At 36.4% G+C, this 18174-nt stretch overlaps 1 protein-coding gene across 4 annotated transcripts in view; it reads left to right on the top strand.

Annotated features, from left to right (window-relative positions):
* Positions 1 to 18174, top strand: part of CCNT2 (cyclin T2) — a 55417-nt gene that overhangs the window by 25491 nt on the left and 11752 nt on the right. For 3 of the 4 annotated variants that reach the window (XR_010731854.1, XM_066278970.1, XM_066278969.1), the window contains exons 3-5: positions 10127 to 10255; positions 12139 to 12199; positions 15063 to 15125. Coding sequence is in view for 2 of the 4 variants with exons in the window: in XM_066278970.1 (XP_066135067.1) it covers positions 10127 to 10255; positions 12139 to 12199; positions 15063 to 15125 (253 nt within the window). In the remaining 2 variants the exon portion in view is untranslated. Of the gene's footprint in view, positions 1 to 10126; positions 10256 to 12138; positions 12200 to 15062; positions 15126 to 16148; positions 18141 to 18174 lie in introns of those variants that run through there. The other variant, XM_066278971.1, reaches the window with a different exon arrangement.

The following is an 18174-nucleotide window of genomic DNA, read 5'->3' as shown; positions in this document are numbered from 1 at the left end:
TTGCATTTCCAAAATGACTATTGGTACAGAGCATCTTTTCATATGTTTATTGACCATTTCTTTATTTTCTTTGGAGAAATGTCTACTGAGACCCTTTACCCATTTTTAAAATTGTGAGTTTTTATTATGTCTTAAGAGTTTTTTATTATATCCTGGATACCAGTCTATTATCAGATATATCATTTTCTTTTTTTTACGAGGAGAGAGAGGGACAGGCAGGAAGGGAGAGAGATGAGAAGCAACAACTCGTAGTTGTGGCACTTTAGTTGTTCATTGATTACTTTCTCATATATGCCTTCACGGGGGTGGGGAGGTTGGGGTTCCAGCAGTAGCTGACTTCTTGCTCAAGCCAGTGACGTTGGGCTCAAACCAGTAACCATGGGGTCATGTCTATGATCCCGCACTCAAGCCTGTGCTCAAGCCAATGACCTGAGGGTTTCAAACCTGGGTCCTCAGAATCCCGGTTGACGCTCTCTCTGTTGCGCTACCACCTGGTCAGGCTCAGATACAGGATTTTCAAATAACTCCTCCCATGCTATGGGCTGTCTTTTTCACTTTTTTGGTGCTATCATTTGTAACACATGCACCCAATTTATTCATTTTTTTCTTCTGTCACTTGTGCTTTGATGTCACACCAAAGAACACATTATCTGATCCAGGGTCATGAAGATTTATTCCTGTTTCTAATAAGTTTTATAGTTTTAGCTTTCACATTTAACCTATGATCCATTTAGAGTTAGTTTTTATGGTGTAAAGAACTGGACCAACTTTGTTTTTATTTTCATTTCTTTTTTGCTTGTTGGATATACAATTGTCGTGACACCATTTGTTGAAAAATCCATTGATCATAAATGTGTTTATTTTGGTCTGTTTTGTTCCATGATCTAATTGACTTTCCTTATGCCAATACCATATAGTCTTTTTGTTTTTAATACTTTTTCATTTTTCAGTTATAGTTGACATACAGCATTACGTTAGTTTGAGTGGTACAGTGTAGTGATGAGACATTTATATAACATGCAAAGTGATTACCCCAATAAGTCTAGTATTCATCTGATATCATATATGTAATTACAATATTATTTAGTATTTTTTCCATGCTGTGCTTTACGTCCTCACGGCTGTTTTTAAACTGGCAATTTGTACATCTTAATCCCTTCACCTTTTTCACTCATCCTCCCAAGCCCCTCTCATCTGGCAACTATCAAAATGTTCTCTGTATTGATGACTGTTTCTGTTCTTCTTGTTCTTTATTTTGTTTTTTAGATTCCAGAGATAAGTGAAATCATATGGTATTGCCTTTTTCTGTCTGACTTATTTCAGTTAACATAATACTGTCTAGGTCTATCCACGTTGTCACAATGACAAGATTTTTTTATGGCTAATATTTCATTGTATATAGGTACTACATATTTGATCATCACTGGACATTTAGGTTTCTTCCATATCTTGGCTATTGTAAATAATGCTGCAGTGAATTCAGGGACCCATTTCTCATTTTGAATTAGTGTTTTGGATTTCTTCAGATAAATACTCAGAAGTAGAATTGTCTCTTGTTATAGTCTTTGTTTTAAAGTCTATTTTGTCTGATGTAAATATTGCTACCCCATTTTTGTTTTTCATTTCCATTTGCATTAGTTACTTTTTCCCATCCTTTTGCTTGCTGTCTTTTGATCTACAAAGGGTCACCTGTGGGCAGCATATGTATGGGCCTTGTTTTCCTATCCATTCAGCCACCCTTTGTCTTTAATTGGAGCATTTATTTCATTTACCTTTTAAGTCAGTATTGACAGTTATGAAGTTATTGCTGTATTGTTATTTGTATTTTTTATCTTTTTTTCTTTTTCATACTCTTAAAGAAGTTTCTTTAACATTTCTTGTTATACTGATTTGGTGGGGCTGAACTCTCTCTAGCATTTTATTGTCTGGAAAGCTCTTTATCTGTCCTTCAAATTCTAAATGACAGCCTTGCTGCATAGAGTAATCTTGACTGTAGGTCCTCGCTTTATTTATTTATTTATTTATTTTTTTTTTTCATTTTTCTGAAGCTGGAAACAGGGAGAGACAGTCAGACAGACTCCCGCATGCGCCCGACCGGGATCCACCCGGCACGCCCACCATGGGGCAACGCTCTGCCCACCAGGGGGCGATGCTCTGCCCATCCTGGGCATCGCTATGTTGCGACCAGAGCCACTCTAGCCCCTGGGGCAGAGGCCACAGAGCCATCCCCAGCGCCCGGGCCATCTTTGCTCCAATGGAGCCTTAGCTGCGGGAGGGGAAGAGAGAGGCAGAGAGGAAAGCGCGGTGGAGGGGTGGAGAAGCAAATGGGCGCTTCTCCTGTGTGCCCTGGCCGGGAATCGAACCCGGGTCCTCCGCACGCTAGGCCAACGCTCTACCGCTGAGCCAACCAGCCAGGGCTCATCACTTTATTTTTTGTCAGTTCCTTTTAGCCTGCAAAGTTTCAGTTGACAGTCTTAAGGAGCTCCTTGTAAGTCACTAACTGCTTTTCTTTGGTGCTTTTAACATTCTTTTGTACATAACGTTTGGCATTTTAATTATGATATGCTTTGGTTTGGCCTCTTTCCTTTAATCTTTTTTGAGACTCTGTACTTCCTGGACTTGTGTGTTTATTTCTTTCACCAGGTTGTGGAAGTTTTCAGTCATTATTTCTTCAATAGGTTTTAAATTTATTGCTTTCTCTCTTCTGGTACCCCTTTCAATGTTGGTTTGCTTGATTTTATCCCAGAGGTCCCTCATGTTTTTGGATTTTTTTTCCTCTTTGCTGATCTCCAAAATATTCTCACTGAGTTGATCTACTCTTCCCCTAAGTTGCTTGAGTGTCCTTACAACCACTGTTTGGAACTCTGCCTCTGGTGGAATGCATGTCCATTTTGTTTCGTTCTTTTTTTGAAGTTTTGTCCTGTTTCGTTTGGGACATGTTTCTTTGTCTCCTCATTTTGGCGGTCTCCTTGTGTTGGTTTCTGTGTATTAGGTAGAGCTGCTACCCTTGTATGGGTTCTGTGTGGTTTTCTGTTGTAGTTGAGACTTGATTGCTTTTGGCATGTCAAGCCTGAGATTGACCCTGAGGCTGATTGGTATGAGGACTGGTCTTGACTGCAGGGGAGGGACTGAAGTGCAGTGGCTGACCCCACAGAACGGGGTTCGTGGAGGCTCTTGATGCCCACAGATTCGTTTGTGAAGACTGAGTGGTGCTCTGGTGCAGTACCACATAGTCTTGATTGCTGTAACTTTATGGTGAATTTGGAATTCAGGAAGTATGAGTCTTCCAACTTCGTTCTACTCTTTCAAGATTGTTTTGGCAGTTCTGGATCTCTTGCATTTCCATATGAATTTAAGAATCAGCTAGTTATTTTCTGTAAAACAAAAGCTGAAATTTTGACAGGCCTCCTGTGAGTCTGTAGATCAATTTGGGGAATACTGCCATCTGAAGGAAAGTGGAATTTTTAAGATTTATGTAGACTATTTTAGTTCCTTCAATGTTAGCAGTACTACATGATTTTGGGAGGTGGTAGGAGCTGAAAAAGGAAAAAGAGAGGCTTCACTATGAAATGCTAAGTGTACTTTAAAGTTGGGAGGTTTTTTGGTAACAAATTCATGAAAGTGAGGAACTCTTCAATAAATAAAATTTAAAATGCCAGGTACTTTAAATTTCACCTGTCCTGGATATTGGCATTTTTCAGTCATTATTAAGTCAACTCTTTTTTAAATGTAATTAGATGTCCTAAATACCATCCAGCCAGAAAATGTATTAAATTCTCAAGATAAAGTGTCTTATATTCACAGTATTACATCTGCACATAATAACAAGTTTAAAAAAATAACTATCATCAGACTGAGTTAATGGTATTTTATGTAATATTGAAATGTCATTCTTTTCAGTGCAGCAAAATTAAGAATTTAAACCATTATTTTTAACATTGAAATAAAATTTTGGTTTAATTTATTTGAGCTTGGTGATCTTGTGTATTAACAAATGAACATTTTGACCTATTCCATTGTTTTGTTTTGTGGGGTTCTTACCTCCCTTATATTTACTTATGTCTAAGTTTGTACTTTTCTTTTTTCTATTTTAGAAGCTTCTTTCTATATAAGTCTTGCTAAAGTTACACCCTTACTATAGTCTTAGGCAGGTGATGTTTGAGTTTTGAGCTGTGATAGCTAGAACTAGCTAGATGTTTATTAATGAAGTCCTTTTCAAAGCACAAAAATAATTCTACTCCTAGGAGAGGGGTGGGTGTTGGGGCAGTTAAGGAAAAGGGGAGGAATGGCTTCACTGCTGTTGGACCTAGAGGTGAAACATGAGAACAGTTTAGAAGCCTGTCAAATAGAAAGCAGACTTGGAAGTCTTATCTTTGCTTTTAAGGCTTTTGGCTTAGGAGATTTAAAGTTGAATAATAAAACAGCAGAGGGTAATTAAGTACAAATGTACATACAAAGTGTGTGCATAAAATTAACTTACTAAAAGAGTAAAGACCATATGATTTACTTGAAACTGGCTGATACAGCCATCTTTGGTGACTTAGTGACTTAGAAATTACCCAGGCTTTTAGTTAATTCAAACTGACCTTGCCTCCAACTATAAAGGTTGAAGCCAGCAGTGGAGAATGAAGAATGTCAGCAGTAAGAGCATCATCATGAGAAGGGGGGACAGCAGTCAGGAATGGGCAGGAGGAGGGAGTCAGATCAAGAAGTAGGAATGGAAACATGTCAAGGAATAGAAAGGGATAAGGGGCTGGAAATAACTGGACGGAGAAGGGAAAAGAGTATGGGTATAACCATTGAATGTTAAGTATCATAATTTCAGGGTTTGAATTTGCTTAGTTAGAAATAAGAACCTTTAAAGAATTGGGTTTAACTGTGAGCAAAAAAAGAGGAAATTTTGAAAAGCATGTTAAATCATATTTAAATTTTAAGCTCAACAAGTTAATTTTTTCAACACAGTAATACACTGCTCACAAAAATTGGGATCAGGGAACGTGCAGATATTTCGGTATTGACCTGTGGTGGCGCAGTGGATAAAGTGTCAACCTGGAAACGCTGAGGTTGCCTGTTCAAAACCCTGAGCTTGCCTGCTCAAGGCACATATGGGAGTTGATGCTTCCTGCTCCTCCCCCCTTCTCTCTCTCTCTCTCTCTCTCTCTCTCTCTCTCTCTCTTCCCTTTCTATAATGAATAAATAAAATCTTTAAAACAAAAAGTGCCACAGATATTTCGGTACTTTCTGCCTTTTGTATAGTGCATTTCCACCAGTGAAATAAAAGTTGGTTTTGCATCTTGTTTGCATAATTGAACAACCTTCTTTGACTTGTCGTTTGCTTTTCTGTTGTTTGTTTAATAAAAAAAATCAAATGTATTTTTTTTTATTGCTTCGTCTTCATTTTGAAGTATCTCCTAATTTTTGTGAGCAGTGTAATAATGAGCCGTATTATTATGGGGTACTATTCTATGTCGTGTACATATATTGATTCATGTAATCCTCACCACAACTTCATAGCAGGTTGTATTTCACCGATTTTATAGATGCGGATCTGAACCACAAAGAAAATAAGTACTTTGCCTAGGCTAGTCAGATTTCCCTGAGGCAGTCTGATCATGAGGCTGCAATGGGCTCATCACCTCTTCCTCCTTCTTCTGTGAGTTATTTGTATGGTATATTTCTGTAGAAATTGGTCTTGTTTAGGGAATGTAATATCACCTTCAAAGAGTTGTACATCTGCTAAAATAATAAACTCTGAACTTTTTTTTGTTGTTGTATTTTTCTGAAGCTGGAAACGGGGAGAGACAGTCAGACAGACTCCCGCATGCGCCCGACTGGGATCCACCAGGGGCAACGCTCTGCCCACCAGGGGTCGATGCTCTGCCCCTCCAGGGCGTCGCTCTGCCACGACCAGAGCCACTCTAGCGCCAAGGAGCCATCCCCAGTGCCTGGGCCATCTCTGCTCCAATGGAGCCTTGGCTGCGGGAGGGGAAGAGAGAGACAGAGAGGAAGGAGGGGAGGGGGGGGGAGAAGCAAATGGGCGCTTCTCCTATGTGCCCTGGCCGGGAATCGAACCCGGGTCCCCTGCACGCCAGGCCGACGCTCTACCGCTGAGCCAACCGGCCAGGGCCAACTCTGAACTATTTTTAAATCAATTTTTCTTCCCTTTAGTTACAGTAATTGAAGAAACTATCAAACTAGGGACCAGAACACAAAAGACACAGGTCCCTGTCCCCAATGAAATGAATTTCAGTTTGTAATTGATCATTTGAACCAGTACTGATATGAATTTTTTTAACTTTGAATCAGGTTTACATATGTTAATGAATGTTCCCTCAAAAGCCACAAACCAAATAATGATATTGCCAATACTTCACACTCTTGGAATTCTTTTCCTTTTAATAAGACACACAACGGAATCAGCTTTCCATACAAAAAGCAGTAGTACCTACTTTGATTACCTTCCTTAGTCATCCTTAAAATTAAAGTCTCACTTAGATATTCGCAAAGTATCTAAAAAGGTGTTTTGTTTTGTTTTGTTTTGTTTTGACAGCCTTGATGCAGTAAATTGTTTGCAGTCTGTAGAGGAGGAAATGTGGATGGTGGAGGTAGTGGATTTCACCAGGAACTTTGGAGAGTGTTGGATATTAGTTGCACTGGAGGAGGATGAGAATTGAGTCCTTTTTAGAGGGAACAAAAAGACTTCCGTGAGGAGTATGGTTAAATACACAGGAATCTACCCTGAAGATCATTGCATAGCTTCCTGAATACTTAATTTTTTAAATTATTTGTAGAATTTGAGAATCATTCACTAGCACACACACTTTGTTTACATTGAGACTGTTCTAAGGAGAAAGCTATGTGGTTTGAAAGTACTTCTTGATATTGAGGCTTTCAAAAAGTCTGAAGAGCATGAACCTGTGACTGGGAATCCTAAAAGATTTTACCAAGAAAAACTCATTGGAGACTTTTAAAAGTGCCTTTTTTGGCAAGTAAGAGAAATTCTGGGTCATCTGGCAGTTAGGAAGAAGTTTAAGTTCAACTTAATTTGACTTTTGACTTGTTCCGCTATTGCTTTGCTTCTTGATAATAGTGTAGCATTTAAAGGCTGGCCTAGTCATTCCCTCTTAGTCATGAATAACATAAGTGAAAATTTATGAGAAACTGAGTGTCTTCATTATATTGGGTGTTTTTTGCATTTCTTACCTTGCTATTAGCTCTTAGATTTTTATTGTGGCATTTGGAATACTTGAATTTAATATTGATGCCTTTATATTTATATATAGATTATCCACATGTCATTCATTCCTATATATTTAACAGCAGCTGCACCATATTAGATAATGGGGACAGGAATGTATAATTTAGTCTCTGTTCAAACTGCTTCTAGACTGGAGGACAGACAAGATTAATAAACCAGTCATTAGAATACAAGGCCGGATAGCTTCATTGGTTAGAGCATCATCCTGAAGTGCAGAGGTTGCCAGTTCGATCCCCAGTCAGAGCACATACAGGAGCAGATCCATGTTCTTGTCTCTCTCTCCCTCTCTTCCTTCTCCCTCTCTCTAAAAGCAATACAATAAACATTTTTTAAAATACAGTGTAAGTACAGTGAGAGGTGTGCATAATTTTTTGTTGAATAAAGAAAGGCACTCACTCTGACTCAGAAATTTTACCTTGGAAGGAAATGATCTTTTGAGGTAAGCCTTTAAATAGAAAAGGAATTGTTCAAACAAAGTAGGTAGCAGTAGTAGGAAATTTTAAGTATAGGGGAAAAAAAACAGGAATAATGTCCCATCTCAGTTATCTGATACGTTCCACATTTCAGAAACACTCCCACCACCACCACCCTTGCACCCCCTTGCTCTGGGTGACTGCTATGGAACTGGTATTTCAAGAATATTAATGAATTTTGATGTGTCTTAATTAAACCTGTTGTAAAGAATAATAACAGTAGTTTATTCTAAATCTATGAAAACTAAGAATACATTGCACTTTTTTTAAGCATTCTCAGTTACAATTTTGTTGTGTTGTAATTTTAATTTTAAAAGATGGAAATAAGTTGAAAGTTCAAGTTGAATTTATTTAGTCTTTTTTAAGGTAACATTATTTCTGGTTGTTTGGAGCCAAACTCATAATTTTAGGCCTATTTTAAATATTTATACATCAAGAAGAGAACTTAAAATCATTTTTACTTATTTACTCATCTGCAAATGCATTTGAAATAAAGAAGTTCCCTTTCAAATCCAAAATCCAGCAATTAAATTTTATGTCTCTGCAAAGGTATTTGTAAGTTGTTTTAAAAACTCTAGGTAGAGGGAGGGGGGAGAGGGAGAGGGAACGGGGGAGGGGGAGGGGCACAAAGAAAACTAGATAGAAGGTGACAGAGGACAATCTGATTTTGGGTGATGGGTATGCAACATAATTGAACGACAAGATAACCTGGACATGTTATCTTTGAATATATGTATCCTGATTTATTGATGTCACCCCATTAAAAAATAAAATTAAAAAAAAAAAACACAAAACTCTCAGTGGAAAGAGTCCACCTTCCTTTTGTCAGAAATTTTCTCCTTTTGTTACCTACCCAAATCACATAAATAGCATGATTTATGCACCCTTTCTTTCCCTCCCTCTTTTAAACATTGTTTCTGCTTAGTGATTGATGACTTCCAAGATATAGTGAGACTCAGATGTTTCTCTCTTGAAAAATAATGTATCTGAATCTTGATATTCAGGTATTATCTTTCCATGAAATATTTTTTAAGTAAAATGTATTGGGATAACATTGGTTAATAACTTTATATTATATAAAGACTTCAGTGTACAACTTATAATACATCATCTGTATGCTTCATTGTGTGCTCACCACCCAAAGTCTAGTCTCCTTCTGCCACCATGAGATATTTCTTGCATGTAGTCTTAGAATGCTATTTGAGTTTAAACTATGCCCATTTTCTGAGTCAGCAGTTACTGGTTCATTAGTAACTTTGGAGGTAAATATTTGTTTAAAATAGATGTTTGTCTTAGTGTCTTTGTTAGTGCTGTGGTCTTATACTTTTATCCAGAGCGTAACTCATTAAAACTGAAAAAATTGCTGTTATTTTTATCTCCTGTTGGCAATGTTTCTACTCTATTGATTTGTCTTATGTATTTATTCCCTGGGTTTTTGGCTATTGGGGGAGGGGGGGTATGCTACTTTGAATGGTGTTAGTAAAGTAACATATTAGGTAGTAGTTTCATGTACAGAATATTTATTTTGTCTTTTAGATCCTTTTTTTTCTCTTTAGGCAAGAGACTTAGCCACACAGTGAATCACTGATTACTTTTTAAAAATACTAGAAAGTGAGGACTGCCCCAAAAGAAGGAAAATCTGGATATACTTTATCTATTTTTCTTTTTTTTTTTTTTTCATTTTTCTGAAGCTGGAAACAGGGAGAGACAGTCAGACTCCCGCATGCGCCCAACCGGGATCCACCCGGCATGCCCACCATGGGGTGACGCTCTGCCCACCAGGGGGCGATGCTCTGCCCATCCTGGGCATCGCCATGTTGCAACCAGAGCCACTCTAGCGCCTGAGGCAGAGGCCAAAGAGCCATCCCCAGCGCCTGGGCCCTCTTTGCTCCAATGGAGCCTCGGCTGCGGGAGGGGAAGAGAGAGACAGAGAGGAAAGCGCGGCGGAGGGGTGGAGAAGCAAATGGGCGCTTCTCCTGTGTGCCCTGGCACGGAATCGAACCCAGGTCCTCCGCACGCTAGGCCGACGCTCTACCGCTGAGCCAACCGGCCAGGGCTATTTTTCATTTTTTTAAAGCTATGGCTTTATTCCTTGTCTTGAGGGTTTTTCCCCCCTTTACCCTCATAATAAGCATTAATATTATTTAAACTTTATCTTAGGTGAAGTATTTCTTTTTTTCCTATTTCACTTTAGTAAAACAAATTTTATACACCAGGGTAACTAGTTCTATTTAATGAATAACTTAAAACTCTTAACATTAATCTTATTGTAGCCCAACCAGCAGTTCAAACTTTTAATATTGTGTTCCTTCCTTGCACACCCCTCCCCTTTAGAAAGTAGGTTTTTCCAAAATATATTTGTTTTTAAATCACCAACTTTTAATCTTTCCTGCAGATAATATCACCTACTGCATTATTTTTGGCTGCAAAAGTGGAAGAACAGGCTCGAAAACTTGAACATGTTATCAAAGTAGCACATGCTTGTCTTCATCCCCTAGAGCCACTGCTGGATACTAAGTGTGATGTATGTAAAAACTGGGATTTTTGGTTTTTCTTTGTAAATTTAAAACCTATTCATTATTTAGTCCTAATAAAAACATAATTAAGTTAGTGTTACCTTACAAATTTTTCTTATTTCTATTACCTCTTCAGAATGTAATTCCAGGAAACAATCTGGCAGAAACATATTTCATGTTTGTTCATGAACTATGTTATTCTGAATCATGTTAGGTACTTTTGAAGTGTTTCACATTTTGTTGTTTATTCTCACAGCAAACCCATGCATGAGACATGTAGAGGGTAAATCACATTACCTCCATTGTTTGGGTGTATTCATGACCAGAGATAACTCTAAATTGTCAGCAAATGAAGGAATAAGAAGACCTCTGGATGTACCTTCAGATCAGCAATTGGTCTCACTGCTACCTATCTCTCTGATACATAAAGATACATTTTACCATGCTTTCTTTTTTTACTTACTCATTGAGAGGGGGGGAGGCAGAGACAGACTTCCAGGTGCACCCAGACCGGGATCCACCTGGCAAGCTCACTAGGGGGTGACGCTCTGCCCATCTGGGGCATTGCTCCATTGCTCAGCAACTGAGCTCTTCTTAGTGCCTGAGGTGGAGGCCATAGAGCCATACTCAGTACCCAGGCCAACTTGCTCCAGTTGAGCCATGGCTGCAGGTGAGAAAAAAGAGAGAGAGAAAGATAAAGAGAAGCAAGAGGAGAAGGGATGGAGAATTGAACCTGGGACATTCACATGCCAGGCCGACATTCTACCACTGATCCAACCAGCCAGGACTTACCATGCTTTTATGAGCAGCATTTTAAAAAATGGTATTTTTATTTTTCTAAAGAATAGTGGAAGTTTCCAAATAACATGTTTATCATCAACATTCTAATAGACCTTTTTTGAAAGCACCACTTAAAAATGTTCTGCTATCTTAAAACAAGCTAGAATTCTGGGCCTTTAAAATCATTTCTCTAGTACTCTTATTATAGGTGTTACTGTATCAGGAACTTTTAACTGTGGAATGACTACCAGATTATATTAAGTCAGCTTGATTTGGATCAAGTTTAAGGTCCATATTAACTATACTGGTTTTATTAATGATGCATTTTATTCTAGATGTTGGCTTTATGGAAGTAAAATATTAGTATAGCCATTCAATAATAGAGACTGTATTCAAAAATGGAACTATTTAAAGTTAATATATACTAATTTTTACAAATTTGGGATTATTTCTTGTGAACACTTAGAATATTCTTCAAATAATAGAAATCTATAATTAAAAATGAGCTCAGTGAACTTTTCAAAATGGAACCTAAATAAAATTAAAGGTGCTTTCACTCTGGATTTAGCAATATGTTCTTACATAAATGAGTATTTACATACGATACATTGCCTTGGTCAATGTCATGGTCTAAGAATGAGATAGCAGAAAACTTTTTATGCCTTTTTAAATTTTATTTTGTCTCTTCAGAAGAGAGGAAGTTTATTCTAAAAATAACTTATTATGACACAAAGAATCCTAAATTAAGTTGGTAAGCCTTTGCTTTGAAAGTGGATTTGAATTTGGTATTCTAAAGCAGTACCTAGGTGAAGTTTTACATTATAGACTGGAGATCTCTTTTGTTCCAGTCAACCCACCCCCTTTGATACTACCATTATGTTAGGTTGTTTTGGTTTTGTTTGTGTACATTTCTTATATTGAAAGTAATTCATTTTAGACTTGTCACAGAATATGTTTTCTCTATCACCCTCAACTTAATTACCTCATATTTATAAACTACTATACTCTAGTTCTTTTATAATCAGTAATTCCCATGAAATTTAATGATTTCATAGTCTAGTAGTGTTATGTTTATCTTAAGTATTTTAATATTACTATTTTTACCTGGCAGGCTTACCTTCAGCAAACTCAAGAACTGGTTTTACTTGAAACCATAATGCTACAAACCCTAGGTATGTAATTACGTCATATATTTGTGTGTGTATTCTTCAACGCAGTACAGTAAGTCTATACTTAATGTCAGTTGGTTTTGCAACTTTAAGTGAAACAACAAATAAAAACAATTTACCATAGGCTAATTAATACAAACGAGTTAAGTCCCTGTGATATAATAATATGGTGTTGATCAAAATGACATTGAGGACCTGCTATATTCTAAATAAAGGAAAAGATTTCTGGAGTAATTTTATCTTCGAAGAAAGTTTCATTTTTAAACAAAGTTTGGGGCCAGTTTCTTGCCTGGTTATAAGGAAGCCTTTTTTTTTTTTTTTTTTTTAATAAGAGAGAGAGAGGGACAGACAGACAGGAAGGGAGAGAGATGAGACGTGTCAGTTCTTCGTTTTGGCACTTTAGTAGTTCATTGATTGCTTTCTCATACGTGCCTTTACCGGGGGCTCCAGCTGAGCCAGTGACCCCTTGTTCAAGCCAGTGACCTTGAGCTCAAGACAGCAATCCCTTGCTCATGCAGTCATGTCTGATCCCATGCTCAAGCCAGCAACCCTTAGCTCAAGCTGGCGACCTTGGGGTTTTGAACCTGGGTACTCTGCGTCCCAGGCCAACCTTCTATCCACTGTGCCACCGCCTGGTCAGACACAAGGAAACCATTTTTAAAATTTAATTTTATTTGGCATAAACAGCCTTGAGTGTGATTTTTGTTTTCAGATAGTTAAAATAGCATACTTCATTCTGGCTTTGCACTGGAGAATAAAATACTCCTTTTGGGCTGTTGCATATGTTTGTAATATATGCAAACATACATGGCAGTTCTTGTTCTCCTAGAGCTTGTAGTCAGTACTATTTAATGAATTTATATCTTTTTTTAATGTGACATAATTAAATGTTGAAGTTTTCTAAAAGTTATATTGTCTGCAAAGTTCGTGCAACTTAAGTCATCTCAAAAGGTTATTATCTTTCACTTTACTAATGAGGAAATTGAGGCTTAAGATAGTTTTGACTTGTGTAAAGTCATGTATTCTAAAAGAACATTGGCTTTAGAGATCGATCTGGGTTTAAATCTCTAGGCTTCTGACGTGTTTTGTAAACCTGTTTACCTTTCAAGTATCTCCATTCTCTATATGCAAGGTGGAATAACAATGCCTGCCTTAACATTGAATTTGAAGGTGAAAGATGATGTATAAGAAAATTGCCACATAATATGTTGTATGTCGTAGATAATCGTTCATTATTATGTTAGTTATTTTTATTTTATTATTCCATTCCCAAATCTTGGGTAGAAGTGGTAATCACAGCTTCTTATCATGGCATTCTTTGTATTACAAACATAGATAGTTTGAAATATATATCACTTGTTTGAGGTTTTTATAGTATAAAAGATAGAAAAATAAAAGTGAGAATTTTCTCATTCCCTCCATATCCAATAATGTACATGTTAATGTTATGTAAATTACATAAATATGAAGATTTACGAATACTTATATAATGAAAGTTGAAAAGGGAAATTGTATTATTTAAAAATAATATATAAAGTTATTTAAAATTGTGCCATTTGTATTGTTATAACAGATTCTTAAGCACAGAATGAATAGCATTTTAAGGGGAACTTTAGATTATATGAGCTGTACCTCTTTGGCTTTCATTAAAGTGATTTTGCGGATTTAATTACAGTAGAAATATAAATAGACTATACAGTAACTTTGTAAATCAAGGTTACCTATTTATTAAGATGTATTCACTTAGCACTTCTGAAGGCATTAGATGCCTTTTTTAAAAAAGGAAAAAACTCTGTCCTACCTAAAGGTTTATTGAACGTTGAAGGTTTGTCGACATTTTATCTTGGTTTTGGAAACAGTGATTATCACGAGGCCTACACAGTTTACTTTCCTTAACAATTTTATTATTAATGAAATGTAGTTAAAGCAAACTGGCATAAACCATTTGATCTAAGGCATACTGAGAAAATAAGATTATATTATTTAAAAAGTCAGTTCTTACCTTATAGCCCAAAGGTTATATTTATTAAAAATGCTATTTTTACATCTTCTGAAAGAGTTGGAGTACAATTAAGAGCCCCAATAATTCAATAAGAAGTGGGGTGGAAAGAAATGTATTACATAGTTGAATTCCCTGCTTAAACTGTGGGGTAAGATTAATTAATAATAATTGTATTTGTCATGATTTTAGTTTGTTTTTAACATGAGGATAATCTCAAACTAATTGTAATTCAGATTTTTTTTTTTTTTTGTATTTTTCTGAAGTTGGAAATGGGGAGGCAGTCAGACTCCTGCATGGGCCCAACCGGGATCCACCCGGCATGCCCACCAGGGGGCGATGCTCTGCCCATCTGGGGCGTTGCTCTGTTGCAACTAGAGCCATTCTATCACCTAAGGCAGAGGCCATGGAGCCATCCTCAGCGCCTGGGCCATCTTTGCTCCATTAGAGCCTTGGCCACGGGAGGGGAAGAGAGAGACAGAGAGGAATGAGAGGGGGAGGGGTAGAGAAGCAGATGGGTACTTCTCCTGTGTGCCCTGGCTGGGAATCGAACCTGGGACTCCTGCACGCCAGGCCGACGCTCTACCACTGAGCCAACCGGCCAGGGCATAATTCAGAATTTTGAATGAATATTATCCCCGATGTATAAATAACTTTGATAATTTTTTATAATTGGAACATTGTTTTTGAGAAGAAATAATTTCTTACCGAAGGTATAATGATTATACCAGTGATGAGAAACACTGTCTTTGGGGTTTTTTAATAGTGAAAAATATATTAAACATTTATGATTGTGTGATGAATGGCATTTTTCAGGCAAGTATTGTAGTGGTAAGTGATTGGGGAAAAAAGTGCTTCTCATTTCAGGTTTTGAGATCACCATTGAGCACCCACACACAGATGTGGTGAAATGTACCCAGTTAGTAAGAGGTAAGTGATCTTTGAAACTTTTTAATTAAGTACTATATTAATGATACTTATTGTCTATAATTAATTTGAATGCTATTTTGTTCTTATAGCCTTTTCTTGAATTTTATTAAAATAGAGGGAATGTCATTTTGAAGCATTACTTTTTAGTGTTCTATCTACCTATTTGTCAGCTTCTATTTGTGGTTCTACCGGTCGCTTCCTTTACACTTCAGAGACAGTCTCTTCTCACTGAAGAGCTAGAGAAGTTCCAAATATTAGGACTCTGTCTACCTCCCCATTGGGCTGTGCCTGTTCTATTTCAGTTACTTTTTAAGATTTAGGCCATTAACACATGGGTGTAGAAAATACTATTAATTTTTAATTTATAACAAACTTCATTGATTTCTTTAAAAGATTACAGTATAAGAATTTGTAGGTCAAGCTCAGATTTTTTTCTATGAAAATTGCCTTTCTTAGCAGATTTGTCATGTTTGGAAATGTTTTGCCAATGTTCATTTGAACATAATTGGTTTAATACATTTTTCAGTTCTTTAGAATTAGTAAAAAATGGTTTTCTTTTTATGTATAATGGGGAAATAATTGTATAGCATGATACATAGTGCTTGATGGGTCTATTATACCTTTTATAAACAGGAGTAGGAAGCTTTTCTATTTTTTGTACTACTGCTTATAAGCATGTGGTACACATTTTTCTACTCTTGTTAATGAACCCTAGAAATATTTTTTTACATATTTGCATGTTGTTATACTACTACTTCTGCTTTTCTGTTCCCCATTTGAAGTGTTGTATATACTAATAACAACTGCTTGGAATCTTTAGTTTGCCTTTTCCTATTATTTTCTCTTTGAATTAAATTTTGCAGTTTCATTCTTTTACCACCAGACTTCTTTAGGATTATTCTAAACAAAATGGGTAAGACTTTTGAAGGCCTTGTTTGTTTTAGTGTTTACCTAAATATTCTCATATTTTATTCATCCTAAATTTAATTTATTTTATATGTAGGTAGGACTTTATTATATTATGGCTACATTAAAACAACAACAACTCTGTTACCTGATACCACAATGTTACCTGAACTGGACCTCCAAAATGCCATTTATATATATATTTTTAATTTTAATAACATATTATCATTTCTAAACTAAGACATAATTATAGTTCGTGTTCTTCATAGTTATATAAATATATTTTGTAGCACATTCTCTTCCCTAGTATTACAGTGGTAGTATAGGTTTGTATAGATAACTAGTATAGATGTTGAATTAATAAAAGCTAAGTAGTAGTTCTGTCCTCCTGAAAACTTGAAAGAGTATAAACTGTTTTGTCAGACTAACAGAAAGGCATATAATTTGTTTTAAATTGAGCCTAATGAAGAAATATAGTGAAGGGAGATATTAGTGTAGGTTGAAATAATACTTTAGTAGGAATTGAAACTGGGTTTTCAGCTTAGTATTATGGTGACATTTTAGGCAGCTTTTAAAAATTTTTTCATCACAGTGTTGTTTTGTTGTACATGTTCTCCTATATCTTTGCAGGAGGCAAAGAAGCTAGAGACAAAAAAAAACTCACTTGCAAAATAGTAAATTTTAAAACATTTACAAAAACTACAAATTTGATATATCATCCAAAGTAAAATATTTAAATATAATTTTCTGTTAACATTTAAAATGTGACTGATTCTTAAATTTTAGTGCAAGTCTTATGTATGTTTAACCTCCCTTTCTCTAACTAACATTTCAAATAACTATGGTTTGTATCTTACTCAGAAATGAATGCCCTTTCATGTTTGGTACCTTTGTTTTCTTTGCTCTATTGCAAATTTCAGCTAACAAAAACATTTTCTCTATGTTCTTCCTCTATTGCACAGTGATAGGTATGAATTTAGATACGTTCTGAGGTGAAAACTGCTATGACAATTTAAATTTTCTTCTCTACATATTTTGAGTTTTGTGTGGGGGTAAATGGTTTGGCTTCTTTAAAGTCCTTTACCTCCTCTTCCCCCCCACCCACCTTGAGAAAGTTGGTATTATGCTTCTTTGCTGCAGAATTGGCTAATGTCATTTTACAGGGACCTTTCACTTCTGTGATTTCTCCTTCCCTCCCCACCAGGAAAGAATGCAATACTTAAGTCACACTGCCTCCAAGACATCTGATGCTTTGACACTTCCTTAGCACAGCTCTGCTAAACTCAAATCCCTTTTTGTAAAGATTCCCATGGGGCAACAGGGATTACAGGTGCTACAGATAAAAATAGCAAGGGGCAAGGATTTTGAGGCCTTTTAGAGAGGGGTGAGTTCAGGGGAACTGATCCTAGTTGAAGCAGAGGGGAAGGTGTGTCAGTGGATTATGAATTCACATGGGAAATAAGGGGTGAACTATAGCAGAGGTGTCCCTGTTGGGAAGAATAAGAAGCTGAAGGAGGGGAGATGCTGTTTTTAACTCAGTATCTGAATTTCATGTTTTGGGGGGGGGCAGTGTTGAAGCATCCTGATTCCCTCTAGAGTACTCATTCATATATAAAGTTGTTGTTAATTGGATTCTATAAATTAAAAAAAAATCATACCATGGAGTTTCCTATATTTATATCTTTATAATGTTTCCAGGTTGATTATTCTCTGTTGCTCAGTAGCATGATGAAAAACTGAGCAGTTGTGCTCTCTTGAGTTTGGGGGGTGGGGGGTTGTTTTCTTTTATTTTGATGGAAATACTTAAGCCAGTTTAAATATGACTGAGGATTAAGTCTGGCAGGCAACTCTGTATTTTGTACTAGACTTCAAAATCTTTTTCTTCTTCTTCTTCTTCTTTTTTTTTTTTTTTAAATCCAGGAGAATGCTTTATTGCAACTTTTAGATGACTAGATGCTTAACTTAGTAACAAGTTTAGCCCTTGTAACTGGCTAGCTAAAAGCAAATCGGCTTGTTTCTCAGATCTTTGGGGGATAGCAAGAAACATTTGAGTGAATGTTGTTGAAGATTTTCAGTAGTATAGAAAATGATGGCGCTCTTGTGATATTTGTAAGTAGTAAGTAAAATTTACTTTTTGTGTACA

The sequence above is a fragment of the Saccopteryx bilineata genome, chromosome 5 (genome assembly GCF_036850765.1).
Source record: "Saccopteryx bilineata isolate mSacBil1 chromosome 5, mSacBil1_pri_phased_curated, whole genome shotgun sequence".
Taxonomy (NCBI): Eukaryota; Metazoa; Chordata; class Mammalia; order Chiroptera; family Emballonuridae; genus Saccopteryx; species Saccopteryx bilineata.
This window is presented reverse-complemented; position numbering and strand designations above follow the sequence as displayed.